We start from the raw sequence: 15,958 nt of genomic DNA, 5'->3' as shown, positions 1-15,958 counted from the left end.
ATAATTTCCCCCAGTAAAATAGACATACCCTCCCTGCTTTCCAACTTCAATCTACTAATCCAAAGCATTGCACCAGTTTCTTAGTACTCTTCAGTATGAATTATTGCATATCATTTTATTAAACTTATGAGGAAAAGATTTTGCAATTAAGACCACAATCCACTTAAGGCTAAGTATTACTTATAACTAGTCTTACTCTTTCTGAACCTGAGATTTAGCATCTGTTTCATTCCATACCAGTAAAAAATCTTGCATACTTTTTCACAAGCATATGTAGCTCTTGTTTTTGGCATAGAGCAGTGATGGCGAACCTTTTAGAGACTGAGTGCCCAAACTGCAACCCAAAGCCACTTATTTTATGCAAAGTGCCAACACTACAATAAAACCTGAAACCAGAGGTTTTAGTTTAGAAAAAACAACTCACAGCCAGTCCAAGCAAATATATATATATCCTTGGCAGTGCACTGACCGGCCATGCCAAACCTCGGATGAATAGCAGCTACTGAGTTGTGGACTGTGACATCATCGCCAGGCACTGTGACTCCTTTCCGAGTATGTGCATGGCCCCCTTGATGGCTGTTCCCTGATCCTCAGCCGCTGGGGTGATGCAGGGGTGACTTGGCTCACATGCTGACACAGAGGGCTCTGCATGCCTCCTGTGGCAAAAGTGCCATGGATTCACCACCACTGACCTTACCGTACTCTACTGCACGCCCCTAACCCTAATATGTGGCTAAAATACCATTGAAAAGAGAGAGATTTTGAACCCTTTTGAACCCTAACCCTAACCCGGTGCACACGCCTAACCCTAACAGAGGGCGAAAGTTGCATTGAAAAGAGGTTGATTATGAAAGAGCCTTCCTTGAGCAGCTTTTTCTGCACAGCTCATCATTTCTGCCCATTGTAAACACATTCCAACCATCAAAATCATGCCAGGATGTCTTCTTTTTCTAACCCTAACCCTAACCCGGTGCACACGCCTAACCCTAATAGAGGGCGAAAGTTGCATTGAAAAGAGGGGGATTTTGAAAAAGCCTTCCTTGAGTAGCTTTTTCTGCACAGCTCATCATTTAGGCCCATTCTAAACACATACCAACCATCAAAATCAAGCCAGGATGCCTCCTTTTTCTAACCCTAACCCTACCTTGGTGCATAGCCCTAACCCTAATATAGGGGTAACATACCATTGAAAGGGCAGATTTTGAAAAAGCCTTCCTTGAGTAGCTTTTTCTGCACAGAATGTGCCCATTCTGAACACATTTCAACCATCAAAATCATGCCAGGACACCTCGTTTTTGCAACCCTAACCCTAACCTGGTGCACAACCCTAACCTTATTATAGAACAAAAGTTCCATTGAAAAGAGGGTGAATTTGAAAAAGTCTTCCTTGAGTAGCTTTTCCTGCACTGCTCATCATTGCTGCCCATTCTAAACACATTCAAACCCTCAAAATCATGCCTGGATGCTTTCTTTTTCTAACCCTAACCTAGTGATGGTGAACCTTTTAGAGACCAAGTGCCCAAACTGCAACCCAAAACCCACTTATTCATTGCAAAGTGCCAACACTGTAATAAAAACTGAAATCAATCAGTCCATGCTAATCTATATATATCCTTGGTAGCGCACTGACCAGCCATGCGAAAGCTCAGATGAGTCGCAGCTAATGTGTTGCAGCTTGGTCATCATTGCCTGGCACCATTACTACTTTCCAAGCATGCACATGACCCCTATGTGCGCTGTTATCTGATGCTTGGCTGCTGGGGCAATGCTGGGGCGACTTGGCTCGTATGCTGGCACACAGGGGCTCTGTGCGCCTGCTGTGGCACGCGTGCCATAGGTTTGCCACCACTGGACTAGAGCAATTTCCTCTTTGTAGCATTTCTTTCTCAGATGTTAGGTGAGCAAGCTTGCGAGCACAGTTCTTGATTCTGTATACAGCAGGGTTGGAGGAGGCATTTTTCATTCAAGTAGCTCTAGTGAGTTTTTGTTAGAAGAGAGATGATAAGGAACACTGAATATTTATTAGCCCAAAGTCATCAAAAATGCCAATAGTTGTATAGCCATTATTCAGAGGAATTTTTTGCTGACTATGACTATATTAAAAGATACTCTTTTAATATATGTACATATTCTTCTTTTAGATGGACTTAATTTATCTGTGCTTTTATCTGTGAACCACCTCAAGGTAGGGATTGGACCCATTCCCCTTATAAAAAGAGCATTTAAATTTGTGGATTCAGATTCTGAGCCAGGTAAAGAGGTGGGACCAGAATCTGCAGCTGAAATGTTAAGGCAGACAAGGCAGGCCATTGGTGAGCATCAGATAGTTTCAAACTCTGTACAGTTTCAAACTGTAGAAAAGTTTCATGAGGGAGCTGATAAGGAAAGACAGCTAGCATCACTAATCTGTGGATACAGTATCCGGTTAAGAGGGCAGGGCAGTTGAGGAGGCTCAGATGCTCAAAACAACTGGCCCTTAAGCAGGACTACCCACCTTGACAGTGTTGTTTGCTTTTCTCAGTTTTACAAAGGAAGAGTAATATTCAGTTTCGAATCAGCTTATCAATAGGCTGCATTTCTCTAACAGCCGGCTTTCTAACTTTGTTTGATTCTTTTGCTATTAACATCTGCAATTCCCTTCCTTTTGTACTACAAAGCCAGTCTAGCTGGTCACCTAAGTCAGAAAACCTTTGCCCTAGTCTGCTTAGAAGAGGAGGAGAAACACCACCATGACACAGAGAACTTCAGCTATTGGTTGATACAGAAATGAAATGAAACAAATGCAAGGCTTATACCAAAATCAACCTAGAGCTCAAACATGAAGCAGCAGTACACAGGAAAGATAGCTAGCATCATCTAGATATGGTACATACCTTTTTTGGTTTGTTGGTCATCGCAGCTTTCAAATGTGCATGGTCCCCAAGCTGACCAGGCGGACACCTCACACTCTATGGGACACGGGATATGGCACAACTGGGTTGTGCTAGGAATAGAACCTGTGCACAGTTTCCAGTCCACAGGTTTGGATGCTATCGGGAGGAAAAAGACATAATTTTTGCTTGTTTACACATAGGAGAAGCGCTACTGAAAAATCAATACCATTCCCCATCCTCCCCCCTCCCACTAAAAGGCATTCTCGTTTCTTTAATCCGATGAGGTGATGTCAAAATAACAGTCTTGAAAGCAGCTCCGTCTTTTCAGCCATTGAAGCTTTCTGGCCATTGAAGCTTTCCGTACCTCTTAACTAGTGAAAATTGGCAGCAAAGCAGCAGTTCCCTGCTGGGGTCACTCCCACCCCACAGAATTCCACAGGGCAGTGGCAACAGGAGTGGCTTGTGGGGCAGGGGAGGCAGTGAATGGAGCTCCTAAAGTTGCACAGCCCTGCCACACAGATACATTTCTCCAGATACATTTATGCACAGAGACTGGGAGCAGAGGGTGCCCAAGAGAGATTCCCTGCTTTGGGGGCAAGGAGAACATATAATGCAAACCAGAGGGGTTCCGCAACATAAGAAAGTACATAAGAGTGGTACCTTGGCTCATGAACTTAATCTGTTCCAGGGCTCTGGTTGTGACCCAAAATAGTTGTGAGCCAAGTTAAATTTCCCCATAATGTTCAATGTAAATAAGGCTAATGCGTACTGTAACTATTTTTTTTAATCAGAAAAATATGAAGCAAAGTGACAGAGAACAACAAAGATCACAGCCATCTCCCTGCCCCCACAGCACGACCAAGATTGCGCCTCTCATTCCTGCATGTGCCTGTCATCCCGGCGTGCTGGGTGGAGGGGAGATGGCATGATTGCGGGCATGCTGCGGAAGGGAGATGGGTGTGATCGTGCTGGGGGGGAGATGGCTGAGATCATGGTTGTGCTCCTGCAGGAACGACGGGTGCAATCACAGGCGCGCTCCTGCAGGAAAGACAGGCACGATCTTGGCCATCTACACCCACCCCCAGCACGATCATAGCCAGGCAAAGACCTTTTTATTCAAACGTCATTTTAACTGTTAATACTATTTATTTATTTTATTCTTCGGCCAGGGCGACTTATTTTATTTTATATTGTTAACTAGTTTATATTTTATTGTATTATATTTTAATTGATATCTTTGTGAGCCGCCGCGAATGGGGAGGCATAGAAATTTTCTAAATAAAAATAAATAAATAAATAAATAAATCTTCCCATTTGGGGTGGGGAGACAGCCACGATCACGGTAGCCACCCAATGTGGAGTTCATGACCTGAGTTAAAATTTTTATGAAATTTTTGTTCGCGACCCAATGTGGTCATGAACCAAAGTGTTTGTGAGCCGAGGGACCACTGTGCCTGCTGGATCTTTCTCCAGTAACCAGCTCGATGCCCTTTGGAAGCTCAGAAATGGCTCGTAAATACTGAGAAGGCTAACCCAGGGATGCGTGTTTCCAGCATCAACAATCAGAACTATACGACCTCTCAACACTGAGGTTCCACGTCTTCATTCCTGACTGCTGTGTGCTGAAGTGATATCTCTAGCCAAAACTAATGAGAAGGATCATGTGCCCACATATCTCCATAATATCACATTTCTGGAAGGGGACCACCTAGCTGAGGACAGCAGCATTGTCATCTGCCAAGAAAACTACTCTAGAATCAAGGCTGTGAGGAGCTTCATGATATTTGAGTGAAATTGCTTTCCTGCTACCTGAACTATTAAGGTTTTTAAACTATTGAAACATTTTATATGATACAGGAAATTAAGCTCACTGAGAATTGCTGGTCTGAGCCTATGATTAAGTGTACTCTGATAAAGAAATTCCCCATATACTCATCTTGAGCTATCAATGTTGAAGTTAAATTATTATGTTCTTTTATTATTCTTTTTAATACCTTGAAATTTTAGAGTGAAAGAACTGTTTTATAGAGCTGTGTGTATTCTGTACAGCCAAAATAGTTACTTCAAAATGGAGAGTGAGTCCTGAGCATGTTTCATCAGAAACTTCAGGTTGAAGGCCTGCATTACATACCTGTTATTTCAAAAGTGATGGATAGAAGTGGTGCAGCACTAGCCTTCGATGTACTCTGTGACTGACTTTCTGGAATAACATGGATAAACACTGCCATGAATACAAGAGATTGGAGGGTCCTGACACAGCCTAAGACATGATTAGCTACCCTGAATGCAAGCACAGGATTCTTGAAGGCCACAGTGTTAAATTTTCCTTTGTATTGCTGCCTTTCCCTAGTTTAACCACCATCCTTCTAAACATATGCTTTCTTCCTCTTCCCATTACATATAGGAATGTCGTTATAATTCTCACCTGCAATGACCTCTTGCCCCCTATGGCTTTATAAACTAAAGTTCAATTTTTCCCTTTTAACTTGTTGAAGGCCTAGATAAATTGTATGTGTATATATTCATCTAATGACTGGTCATATCTTACCCTGCTTTATTGTGCCAACAGAGTTTAATATTCAATAGGTTCTGCTTTTCTTATCACATTCCAATAAGTACAGATTTCATTCCAATGAAAGATGTGACAGATTAAAACCTGGTTGGAAATATGGACCTGTTGCTGAATATCCTTATCAATGTCTTTCTGGTACACAAGAGCTATGGTCGTTACCCCAGTGGCACAAGCTTTCTGGTTTCTTCATGAAATGATTGGTTCTGTGTTAAGCAAAGTATTAATTCCATAATCATTGGATAGAAATGTGCACCTCTTTCAAAGGCCTTAACAGAATGCACATTGCTTTGATCCAGATAAATGGATCACAACTGGCATTTAACAATCTAGTTTTCTGAAGTTATACATCCCTGTATAAAGAATCACATGTGCCAGAGCCATGCTGTGGGTCTTAGAGCATCATTCATATTATGGTGAAACAAGTCAAGGACACCTCTTTTCCTAGAGTATGTGGCTGTATTTCTTTTGAAGTCAGCCTAATGCCAAAATATGTTGTGTTGCTATTTCAAGTCATTCTAATTTGTGGGTTAGATAATTTATTGAAATTTATTTTTCTTTTATTTATTATTTTAAAGTTCCAGAGAGAAGGTATACCATACCATCTCATCACATCACTTACTGAAGACCATTTTACCTTTTCTAAGTACTATGCACTGGGAGGTTCTCTTCTGTGAACCCCATGGAAAATGGTAAGGGCAGAACAACAGCAGGTTGTCAAAAGAACATGCAATCTTGTACAGTTCTTGTTCTGACAGAAAGGAAGGGTACATTTGTTCTTAAACCTAGATTTATAGAGATCTACCTGATAGAATACTGCTTCCATATCATGAAGGTCCATGCAAGGCCAAACTATAATTAAAACTGATAAAATGTGTTTGCAATGTAAAGGTATAGAAGGCATGTGAATCAGGACAACAGAATCTTGCACACTAGCCACATTAAATGGGAAGAAAAAATATTTTAAAGGTATTTAGCGATATGGGGTTTTAGAGAGAATACTAAGGGAATGTGGGTTTTGGTCTAACAAAGATTAAAAGAATGAAGAACTATGAATTACTTCTGAAACACAAAATGTTTTCCTTTCTGCTGGTCCCAACAGTATTACTGGAATTCACTCTGAGATAACAGGTGCATCCATTAGGCCAGAAGGAAGGAAGGAAGAGAAAGAGAAAGAGAAAAAGTGATACCTTACGTGCTGCAAATGTGTACTTTTCCAGATTCCATTCCCAAAAACTCTAGTTAAAGCTGGGTTGGGGAACGTGTGTTGCTCCAGACAGAGGAGACTGGTGTCTCCAATGTCAGTGTGGTGCTAAAGCCTTCCAGAGCATTAGTCTGAACATTACAGGAGCTATCTATGCTGCTGACATATGGCTTTGAATGTAGGCTCAACAGCATGGGTAGCTCCCTAAAACTTCAGATTATGAACTCTAAGTATGACCCAAAATGGATACACTGCAACACTGAAAGTGGGGACACCAGCTATTGTGACAATTGCTCTTGGTCTACGTTCTCAAGATCTACTGATTGGAATTCAGAGGAAGAGGAGGAAGGGGCCTTGGAATGTAGGCCAGTTCCACTGAGATGAGAGAAGTGAGATGCTTATCTCAAGGCCAGACTCCCTAGGAGCATAGGCCGCCTCTGAGAATAAGCAAGGTGTACAGTTAACAAGAGGGGGCTTGGAACAGGGGAGTCTCCCAGGGCAGGTATAGCCTTTAACTTCAGGACTTAATGTCAGCAGAGGAGGTTAGCTCAGTTAGAGGACTGGTGTACAGACAGGAGATGTGCTCATTTCCAAAAGGATGGAGCCCAAACATACTCATAAGGAGAGTTCCTAGAAGTAAATACTAGATTGGGTTCAATGAACCTCTCTGTGCATGCTTAGAGATTCCTTCTAAGTGTTTGTGCTTCTGGAAAAAGCTTTGGTCAATAAAGAATGTTTTGCAAGTAAGGTATGCGGTTTTGGTTGTGCAAAGGGAGGAATCTTAGCTCATGACCCCAGCCTCCACTGCCTCCACTTCCATCAACCCTAACAGCATAGTGAATGGATCTCAGCTGGCAAGTTTTGGAAAGGTCTCTAACTGAACTCCTGAAAACATTGTATTAAAAGATGTGCATTTCCATCCACTGGATACATGGATTATTTATTTATTTAAAGTTTTCGTATGCCGTCCCCTTGCCACATAGTCTCGGGATGGCTCACATATTTCTATCCTGCCCATAGCCGAAGCTCTCCGGGTGGTTTACAAAGGCAGCCGTGGCGGAAACGTGTGCAAGGGCCAACCCTCCGCCCATGAACTCTGGATTGTGCCCCTTCTGACTCCCTCCAGATGTACTTGATTGCAGCAGATAGGAAAAACACAAGATTAGGTGGGTATTAAGAGGTAAATAGTTAGCCTTTAATTTCCATTTGAGAAATAACTGCAAACTACGAGATGATGTTGAACACAATTAAGATGAATAAGAATAAATATGTCAACGTCTCTTTCAGTTGTTGGAGATCCCATATACTTCAAATCTTTACAAAAATGAAATTCAAATCTTTACAAGTTCCCATGAATTCTACAGCTTAAAAATATTTATATCCTATAAAGGAAATACGATCTTAAAAGAACGGGAAAAAGAGACTTAGGAAAGTTAGGTTTCATGCTAATCCATTTGTCAGTGATTCAAACATACCTTCCTTTTCTTTGAGAGTATTTAAATAGGAGAGGAGATTTTCATTAGCTTGCACACAGTATACCTCCCGAGTCTGAATGCCACCTCCGCAAAGAGCAGTTTGATTTCCTCGTCGCTTATCCTGTTGACTAAGTAAAGGGTCAATGCGACATTCTGTCCACTCAGTGGTTCTCCAGCCATACCTAAGTCAAAGAAATAGTCAATTGACAAACTAGACATTTAAAAACACAGTAAGGTCATAAGCATAATTACCTAGTCTTTTTTCCTACATTATTAGTAGAAGGTACAACTTAAAATATAATGGGTTGTATCCAGAATAAGCTAGGTGAACCCAGATCCCATTAGAATCCCACTGATTTCAATGGTGACTCCATCTAACTAACAATAGTATCCTATGCATGCCTACTCAGAAGCAATCCCCATTTACTTCAAAGGGACTTACTCTTGGGTTTATAACACTTCAGCCTAAGGATGCACACTTGCCAGACACCAATCCACTGAATTGCATGGAGATTAGTTCTGAATAAATATTTATACAATTGCACTGTCAGGATTCAGCTGAACAATTTCTTGCATTTTGGGGAGATGTTTTATTTACACTAAATCAGGGATCATTATTAAAAGGATAAGCTTTTTAAAATTCTTATTATTTTTGCAATTTGAAAGAATGTTGCCTGGAATGAAGCTAAATTGGGCATCTGGGTAACATTAGCATCAACGTCATAATTTGAAGTTGAAATAATACCATAAAAACCACAAAGAAATCTTAAATGTTCCTCTTTTTTTTTTTTGCAAAGATTAAGAGGTGCATGGAAAACATAGAAATTTTCTTCGGTAAGTAACCTTGATAATACTCCTTTCCTAAACACCCTCATCTTCCTTTTTCTTGTAGAAATTATGTTGGCTTAGCCAGAATGCTCAGACCCCCCTGCTGAGCAAAGATCTGTGATAAGAAGCCCTGTGTTTTCCAATGCAGAGTAAGAAGACCTGTGATTCCAAGTAAAATCTCAATCAGCCTTATGAAGTGAAAGAAATGTCACAAGAAGCTCTACTCCAGGAGCGGTTTAAGCTGATATCAAAGGAACTATTCCAACAAGCCACTGGAGATGGAGAACAATATTTCTGTTCTCCTAGGAAAAATGACAGTGTCCTATGATCACACTCAGAGTGCAAAAATAACCTCAGACATGGTATCTCTAAGGCTTCAATCCTATACACAACAGTCTTGGAGTAAATCCTAGTGAGTTTAATGGGATATACTTTGAAGTAGACGTGCTTTGTTCCGCTAATTGCTATTTTCCTTCCAGGGCAATAAAGGCAAGAAAAAGGAGTAGAAAGTAGAAACCCAAACACTGTGTTGTGCTTCTGTGTTAATATTAATCTCAATTGAAAGTTGTGGAATTAAGAAAACAGTTGACTCTGATCTACTTACCACTATGTCTTCTGCACTCTAAGCAGGACTAATTAATTTACTGTTGCGTTAATATTTTTTATCCTGCTTTTGCAGTTGCTAAAGATACCAAGAAGCTTAAGGAATATTTATCATCCTTGTACACAGATCTTGGCTTGTATCTTTCTGTGCCCAAAGAACTTCAGGGGCTGAGATCCTGCTATAAATTCTTCTGCGGAAGACACAACCTTTGCCTAACAACTTCACTGCTATGTTCCAAGTTACATCACCAGTTTGTTGACATGAATATTAGCATGCAATCAATAAGGCCACTATCTCCTCCCTTGAACCCATGTCTTGAAAAATAGGGCATTTCATTTTGCGATATGACCTAATTACCAGTATAATAGGTACACAACAGGATCGACTGAGCTCTTGTGATGTCAGCAGATGCCTATCCTGTCCTGTCTGTCAACTTCCATGTCACTCACTGTTTGAAACAGGATGTTCGGTACTTTGGACTTCAGTCTAGTGTACAAATGTTATATTTTTAGATGCCTCCACAACAATAACTTCATGGCATTACTCCAAGGATTTAAACTTAACTGTAGCTTGCAGAACTCTTCCGCCATTCGTCACAACTGGAAATACACTATGACCTCAGACTGCGTTTGAAAGCCTATTCTTTTGGGCGCTGTTCATACATACACTAAGGAAGTGCTGGGGCCCTGATAAATGACTATGCTGATAATGTGGTACTATTTTCTTTCCAAGTCTCACACACAAGACTTATTAAGTGACAGACATGAATGTGCCTTTCTTCCCTTTAGACTAAAGGTGCGTTGTTTTGAAGAAAGGTGGGGATGCCTATTTATTGGAAACTCACTTGATTTGATTAATTGATTGATTGATTGATTATAGTTGTATTCCGCATCACTAGCCCCATAGGATACTTTCCCAGGGTTTCTCTAGGGCAGGGGTTCTCAAACCTTTTGAACAGGGGGCCAGTTGAAAGGTGCCAGCGATGGGCGCAGGCTGCCAAGGCGGTGCAGGCAGGGGGGCACGGGCCGAGGGGCACATGCATGGCAAGGCAGGGGTGTGTGTGCGCAGAGATCATTCTCTCCAAACCATCTCCTTGTGAGCAAGCCAGCGCCTCGACCTGCATAAGGCAAGCTGCCAGCTTGCTCGCAAGGAGATTGTTTTGGACTCGCTTGGAGATGAAACGCTCTCCTTGCGAGCAAGCCGGCACCTTGCCATGGTGTGCGCGCATGTGCGTGGTGAGCTATGGTGGGCCGGATCCAGCCTGCGGGCCATAGTTTGAGGACCCATGCTCCTGGGGGTTTTGTTTTTGTTTTTGCAGTTTCCTAGTGGAATGGATGTTCCTGGAGGGGGGACCTTTTCCAGCCCAAGGGCCCTACTGCCACCGAGGAAACCTTCTGAGAGCTGCTACCAGTGGGTGAAGCCAGAACCCAAGTGGGTGAGGATACCTCACTCTGTTCCTCTTGCAAACATGTGCACATAGTATTCACCTATACACGGCCCATTCATACACAACCATGTACCCATACACATGCCACTGCTATAGTGGAAAATTTTGAAATGTGGGCATGCATCATGACAGCTCCCACAGAAGTTCCCCAAAAAGTTTGGGCAGCGCTGCTGATCTTTAGCAACGAATCAGTTCTAGCAATCTTCATCTCCACCAGGAGCTGGTCTTTTATGAAGCTAATGGATCTTCATTGCCCATTCAAGACCAAGCTTCCCTAGAATACTTTGCATTACAAGGAGGAAAGATCTTGTGAGGAAAACAAGGAAGCTGGTGGGAGGGGCTGTTGCTGGTCATATCAGCATCCCTGTTAATAAAGAAACTGCTAGATCTGCATCCCTGCAACCCTTGGTTCCACCACACCACTGACCTGTAGAGAAAAGCACATAAGCATGCCCAACACGGAGCACAGAGTGTGTAAGAGCCACAACTTGGAGGTGTCTGAAGCGCCTAAAAGCAACGGCTTCCAAGGAAGCAGGCTCTATGTGCCCCTTGCCTTTTCCAGTGGGAAAAACAAAGAGGCCTCTGGAGCTTCTTGGGTAGGGCTCAACAGAGGCCCCATGAACCAAGTAGGAAGGGTTGCCCATCCCTGCCATTTTGGTGGGGGTGGAGGTGGGGAATGGTCACAGATCTTCACCACAAGAAGCAGTTTTTGACATCAAAAAAGAAAGAAAAGAACCACAGTAAACAACCTTAAGTGCTGTCTTTCTTGGTGTCCAAGGCAAACATAATTGTTTTGCCACCTCTGAATATTGATAGAATCCCTACAACCAATGAACAAGGTGGAAACTTCAGAAAAGTACAATTCTGAACAACTGAGATAATTGCTATTGTGTAGCTCATCTGGTGCCAACATTGTAATCTTTCCAACATCAAGGTAAGCCTGCCCTCTCCTCCAAGCATTTTGTAGCATATGATGGGATTTGTCAGCTAATTCAACAGAACTAGTTTTTATTGAAATTGTTTTAGTTCTGTTTAGGCTGTTTTAAATTTGTTGTGTTGGAATTTCATGTTGCATTTTATTGTATTTATATTCTATTATTCTAATTTGGATAGTACTATTATCTTTTTTATTATTTTACTTGTGATATGAATTGCTGTGAACTGCCTGGAAGTTTCAGCTATTAGGCAGTGCAGAAATGAAACAACAGTAATGAAATAATGACAATGACAAGAACAACAACAACCCATCCATTCAGCCTATATATTCACGTTCTTTTTTCCTGATTAAATTATCTTGAGTGACATAGATTTGTGACTTTTTTTCTGAATTAATATCGTACACTCCTCCCAGCAGAAAACTGGGAAATAGCTTCATACAAACACAACTAAGTCCTGCCACATATTAGTCTGAACTAAGGCCCAGAACATTTTAGTCTCATGGCACAGAAGCTGCAGTAGCAGTCACAATTCTTCCTGAACCACGGGATAATGTGAGAAGCCAAGGGCTGCACAGGAAGACCTCATGGGGTGGCTCCAACACAGTGCTGTTGCTAACCATCCAGTAATAGTGGGCTCCTCCCATTCTCTAGTTACTTTAAAGGAAACCCCGGGCTTCTCACTTCACCCTGACAGTAGTGGAAGTGGCACGAAGGGTGGGCCTACCAGATGCTGAAGATCTAGCAGTGTGTTCATACTTACGTGATACATGGAGCCACGCCATCTCCTTGAGACATGCACTCCTCTGTTTCTTCTAGCTCTGGACACTCATTTTCACTGCCAATAGGAAACTGCTTAATGATCCGTGTTCTTGTACGATTACCTTTAGGGGATGTCATATCAAAACATGTTTTGGAACATGGGCTCCATTCTGACCATTCTGACACCTGGCATTCTTTTGGGATCACACAAGACTGGAACGTAATTGGCAACTTCTCTTGTTCACAAAAGCTGGAAAAGAGCATTAGGATACTCAGATAATGAATCTGCTTATACATTCCTAAGACTAGATTAAGTCCATTGCACCATGGTTTGTCCATACTTAGTAAAATACCTCTTCTGAGAAGCAGAGATTACTTCATGCATCAGTTATCCCACACTTCATTTTGTAATCCTAACTGAATAGAAGTTTGATGAGAAAAATCAGTTCTTCTATCTCAACTTGCAAGCTACTCATTTGTTAATATATTTGATAATGTGGTTTGGCTCCAGTAAGAATGATTGTGTTAAGTATCCTTTTAGTTAGATGACAGAAATGAAGGACAACTAATTGTACTTATTGGTAACATTAAAATTGCTAAGTAGTAAATTGAGAAGTTGACAAGTTAAACAATTAAAATATTTGAATCCATATAGTATGACAGTATATAGCAAACATGTTGTGTTCTTTATATTTGACTTGCATATTATCTCATTTTGTTATTCAGGCTGGAAGTTCCAGCATATACATTTTAATTAAACAAATGAATATAAAGATAATGAATCTCATATATGGAGAGAGGAAGATTTAAAAATAACACTAAGAAGTTATACAGTGACATGTTTTTATCTATATTTTAGGTGCAATTAATTGGTTAATATATGCACACAGCTTACAATTCTATTATACTACCTTCATGTGAGAAATCACTAATTAACAGTTTGATTAAAAATCAAGCTAATGTCTTTGCCTATGGTATAAAAGATGTGTTATATGGCAATCTCATCCCCCTTCCATCTCTCTACATTCAGGGTTGAAGCTTCTTCAGCCCATCCCTTTCAAGTGGGTGTTTGAATAAGTATAAATCCCTACTCTGCAAGGGAGGCTCCTATTTGTCCCCAGTACAGCAGGAAGAAGAGAAGAGAGGGGCTAATGATGCTTACGACCCCATCCCCCTCCATATCTCCATTCCTCTGCTCCTTCACTGAACCTAGACTGTAAGCCCCTCAGGGGAGGGACTTGTCATTCCCATTCTTCATAATGAACCTTGTACATAATGCACCTTATAAGCAGAAAGAAATACCAGTAGGCTAGTAGCATGCTGTGTGACTGGTGGTGATGTTGACTCCACCCTTGTCTGAACAACACTAATTACCTGAGGGTGGAATTGTGAAGGTGGATCTGAGTGGAGACCACACCATTGTGGTCCATGAGTTGAAAGGGACCCCTGTTTTGGCAAGCTCTAGCACTTACTTTTGGTCTTACCCACTAATCGCTTTAGAAAACATTAATACCCTTGCTTTCTGAGGACTTTGGTCAGCTTTCAATGAACAGGAAAGGAAAGGAATTTTATAAAGACTTGTGCCTGGCAATGAATCTTTGTACGATGGATCTTTGCATAGACTGGGAGACAGCAGAGAGTGGAGCTTTTGCAGACCCTCCTTAACAGATCTTAGGGTTTCAGCACAGTGGCCAGTGCAGAACAAGGACTGCTCCTAAGGCTGTTCCTTTAGACGGCACAAGTTGGAACACAAGAAGCTGCCTTGTATGGAATCAGATCCTCTGTCCATTTAGTTCCATATTGTCAGCTCTGAATGGCAGCATGCACGCACACAGATTATGCACACTCAGAGCCAAGGCTTCATGCTGGAGTTTTTCAAGTCTTACTTGGAGATGCTGAGAATGAGCCAGGAACCTTCTGCATGCAAAGCATGTGCTGCTGCCACCTAACCTTTCCTGAGTTGCCCAATCAGTGGGCTGGGTGTTCCTTGGGCCATTCACAACATTGCAGGACCACTGCCTCCTTTGGACCAAATTAGATGGAAGCTATAGGTAGGTAAACTTTTATCATCAGGCGACACATCCCCTTGTGGGTAATGAATGGCGATGGGTGAGGAGGAAGCCGGCAATGGGTAGTGCCACGGCCAGAAGTGGGCAGTCACCCCCCTTCTTCTAGCACTCTCCTTCTTCCTTAATCTGTGTGCTGCCAGAGAAGGGACAGATTACTTTTCCTAGAGGTCTCAGCTTTTGAAATTAGACTGAGAACAACAGGCTGTCCACCTCTGCTGTAAGCAATAAAGGGCTGCCCCGTTCTTCCAGTGCTCCCTCCCATTTCCTAGCCATTACACACACTATTATGCTTCATTGCTGCAAGTGTAACCTACATGGAGGCCTATTGGGAACTGCACAAAATGCTACCTTTCAAACTCCATCTACTTCAAGAGACTGGGGGAAAAAAACATTATTCACCTGCTGAAACTGAGATGCAGGTGGAAATAGAAAAGCATAATAGGCACAGCATAATCGCCACCATACGAACAGTACCACGTGGTTCTGCCTTTTTCACATAAGCATATCCCATGGCTCAAGGTTACCAGGAGCTGCAACGACAGCTTCCTTGTGCAGTCAGGACTGGAGAAATCTCTACTGATAAGTGCATCATTTTATATATACAGCTAGCTATATGTAACCCAAACAACAGAGATTCATAGAGCAGCTTTCCACAAACTGATCTCCTCCAGATGCTTTGGAACATTTATTGCAGATTTAAATAAAGTCTACAAACATAATTAGTAACTATCTGCTCAGATAATTTTTCTTTATATTTATGTATGTATGCATTGCTGCTGAATAGGCTAATAACAAACATAAAGGATTAAGTCTCTTCAAATATACCAGGACTCACTTCAAAGTAAACTAAAATAGGACCTACTATATGCTATCCTAACCTTTTATGTTTGTAAAATATTGGAATATGTAGCCATAAAAGCCAGGAATATATTAAGTGCTGTGTCTTGTTCCATCATTTGCTTTGGTTTAAAGCAGTCAACACTGGACTGTTGGCACTAATTGCAAGTGGCCATTACAAACAATTTGCTTTCACTCAGGGAGCAGCAGGAGAAAGCAGGATTTTCCGTTTTAAATCTGTAGAATCGGATCTCAGCTTGGGACTGTAATGCTTGATGGAAGCCCTCCCCCATGTGCAATTCACCCAGACACTATAATCAAAATCCTGGACCTGCCTCCAATTTCCAGCTCCACA

The 15,958-nt window shown here is 41.7% G+C and overlaps 1 protein-coding gene across 1 annotated transcript in view; it reads right to left on the bottom strand.

The window, feature by feature from the left end:
* Positions 1-15,958, bottom strand: part of THSD7A (thrombospondin type 1 domain containing 7A) — a 232,121-nt gene that overhangs the window by 112,863 nt on the left and 103,300 nt on the right. The window contains exons 3-5 of the mRNA XM_044429558.1: positions 12,699-12,947; positions 8,122-8,303; positions 2,874-3,029 (exon numbers count right to left, since the gene is read on the bottom strand). Coding sequence (XP_044285493.1) covers positions 2,874-3,029; positions 8,122-8,303; positions 12,699-12,947 — 587 coding nt within the window. The remainder of the gene's footprint in view (positions 1-2,873; positions 3,030-8,121; positions 8,304-12,698; positions 12,948-15,958) is intronic.

This window comes from Varanus komodoensis, unplaced genomic scaffold (genome assembly GCF_004798865.1).
Source record: "Varanus komodoensis strain SLA01 unplaced genomic scaffold, ASM479886v1 scaffold2, whole genome shotgun sequence".
Taxonomy (NCBI): domain Eukaryota; kingdom Metazoa; phylum Chordata; class Lepidosauria; order Squamata; family Varanidae; genus Varanus; species Varanus komodoensis.
This window is presented reverse-complemented; position numbering and strand designations above follow the sequence as displayed.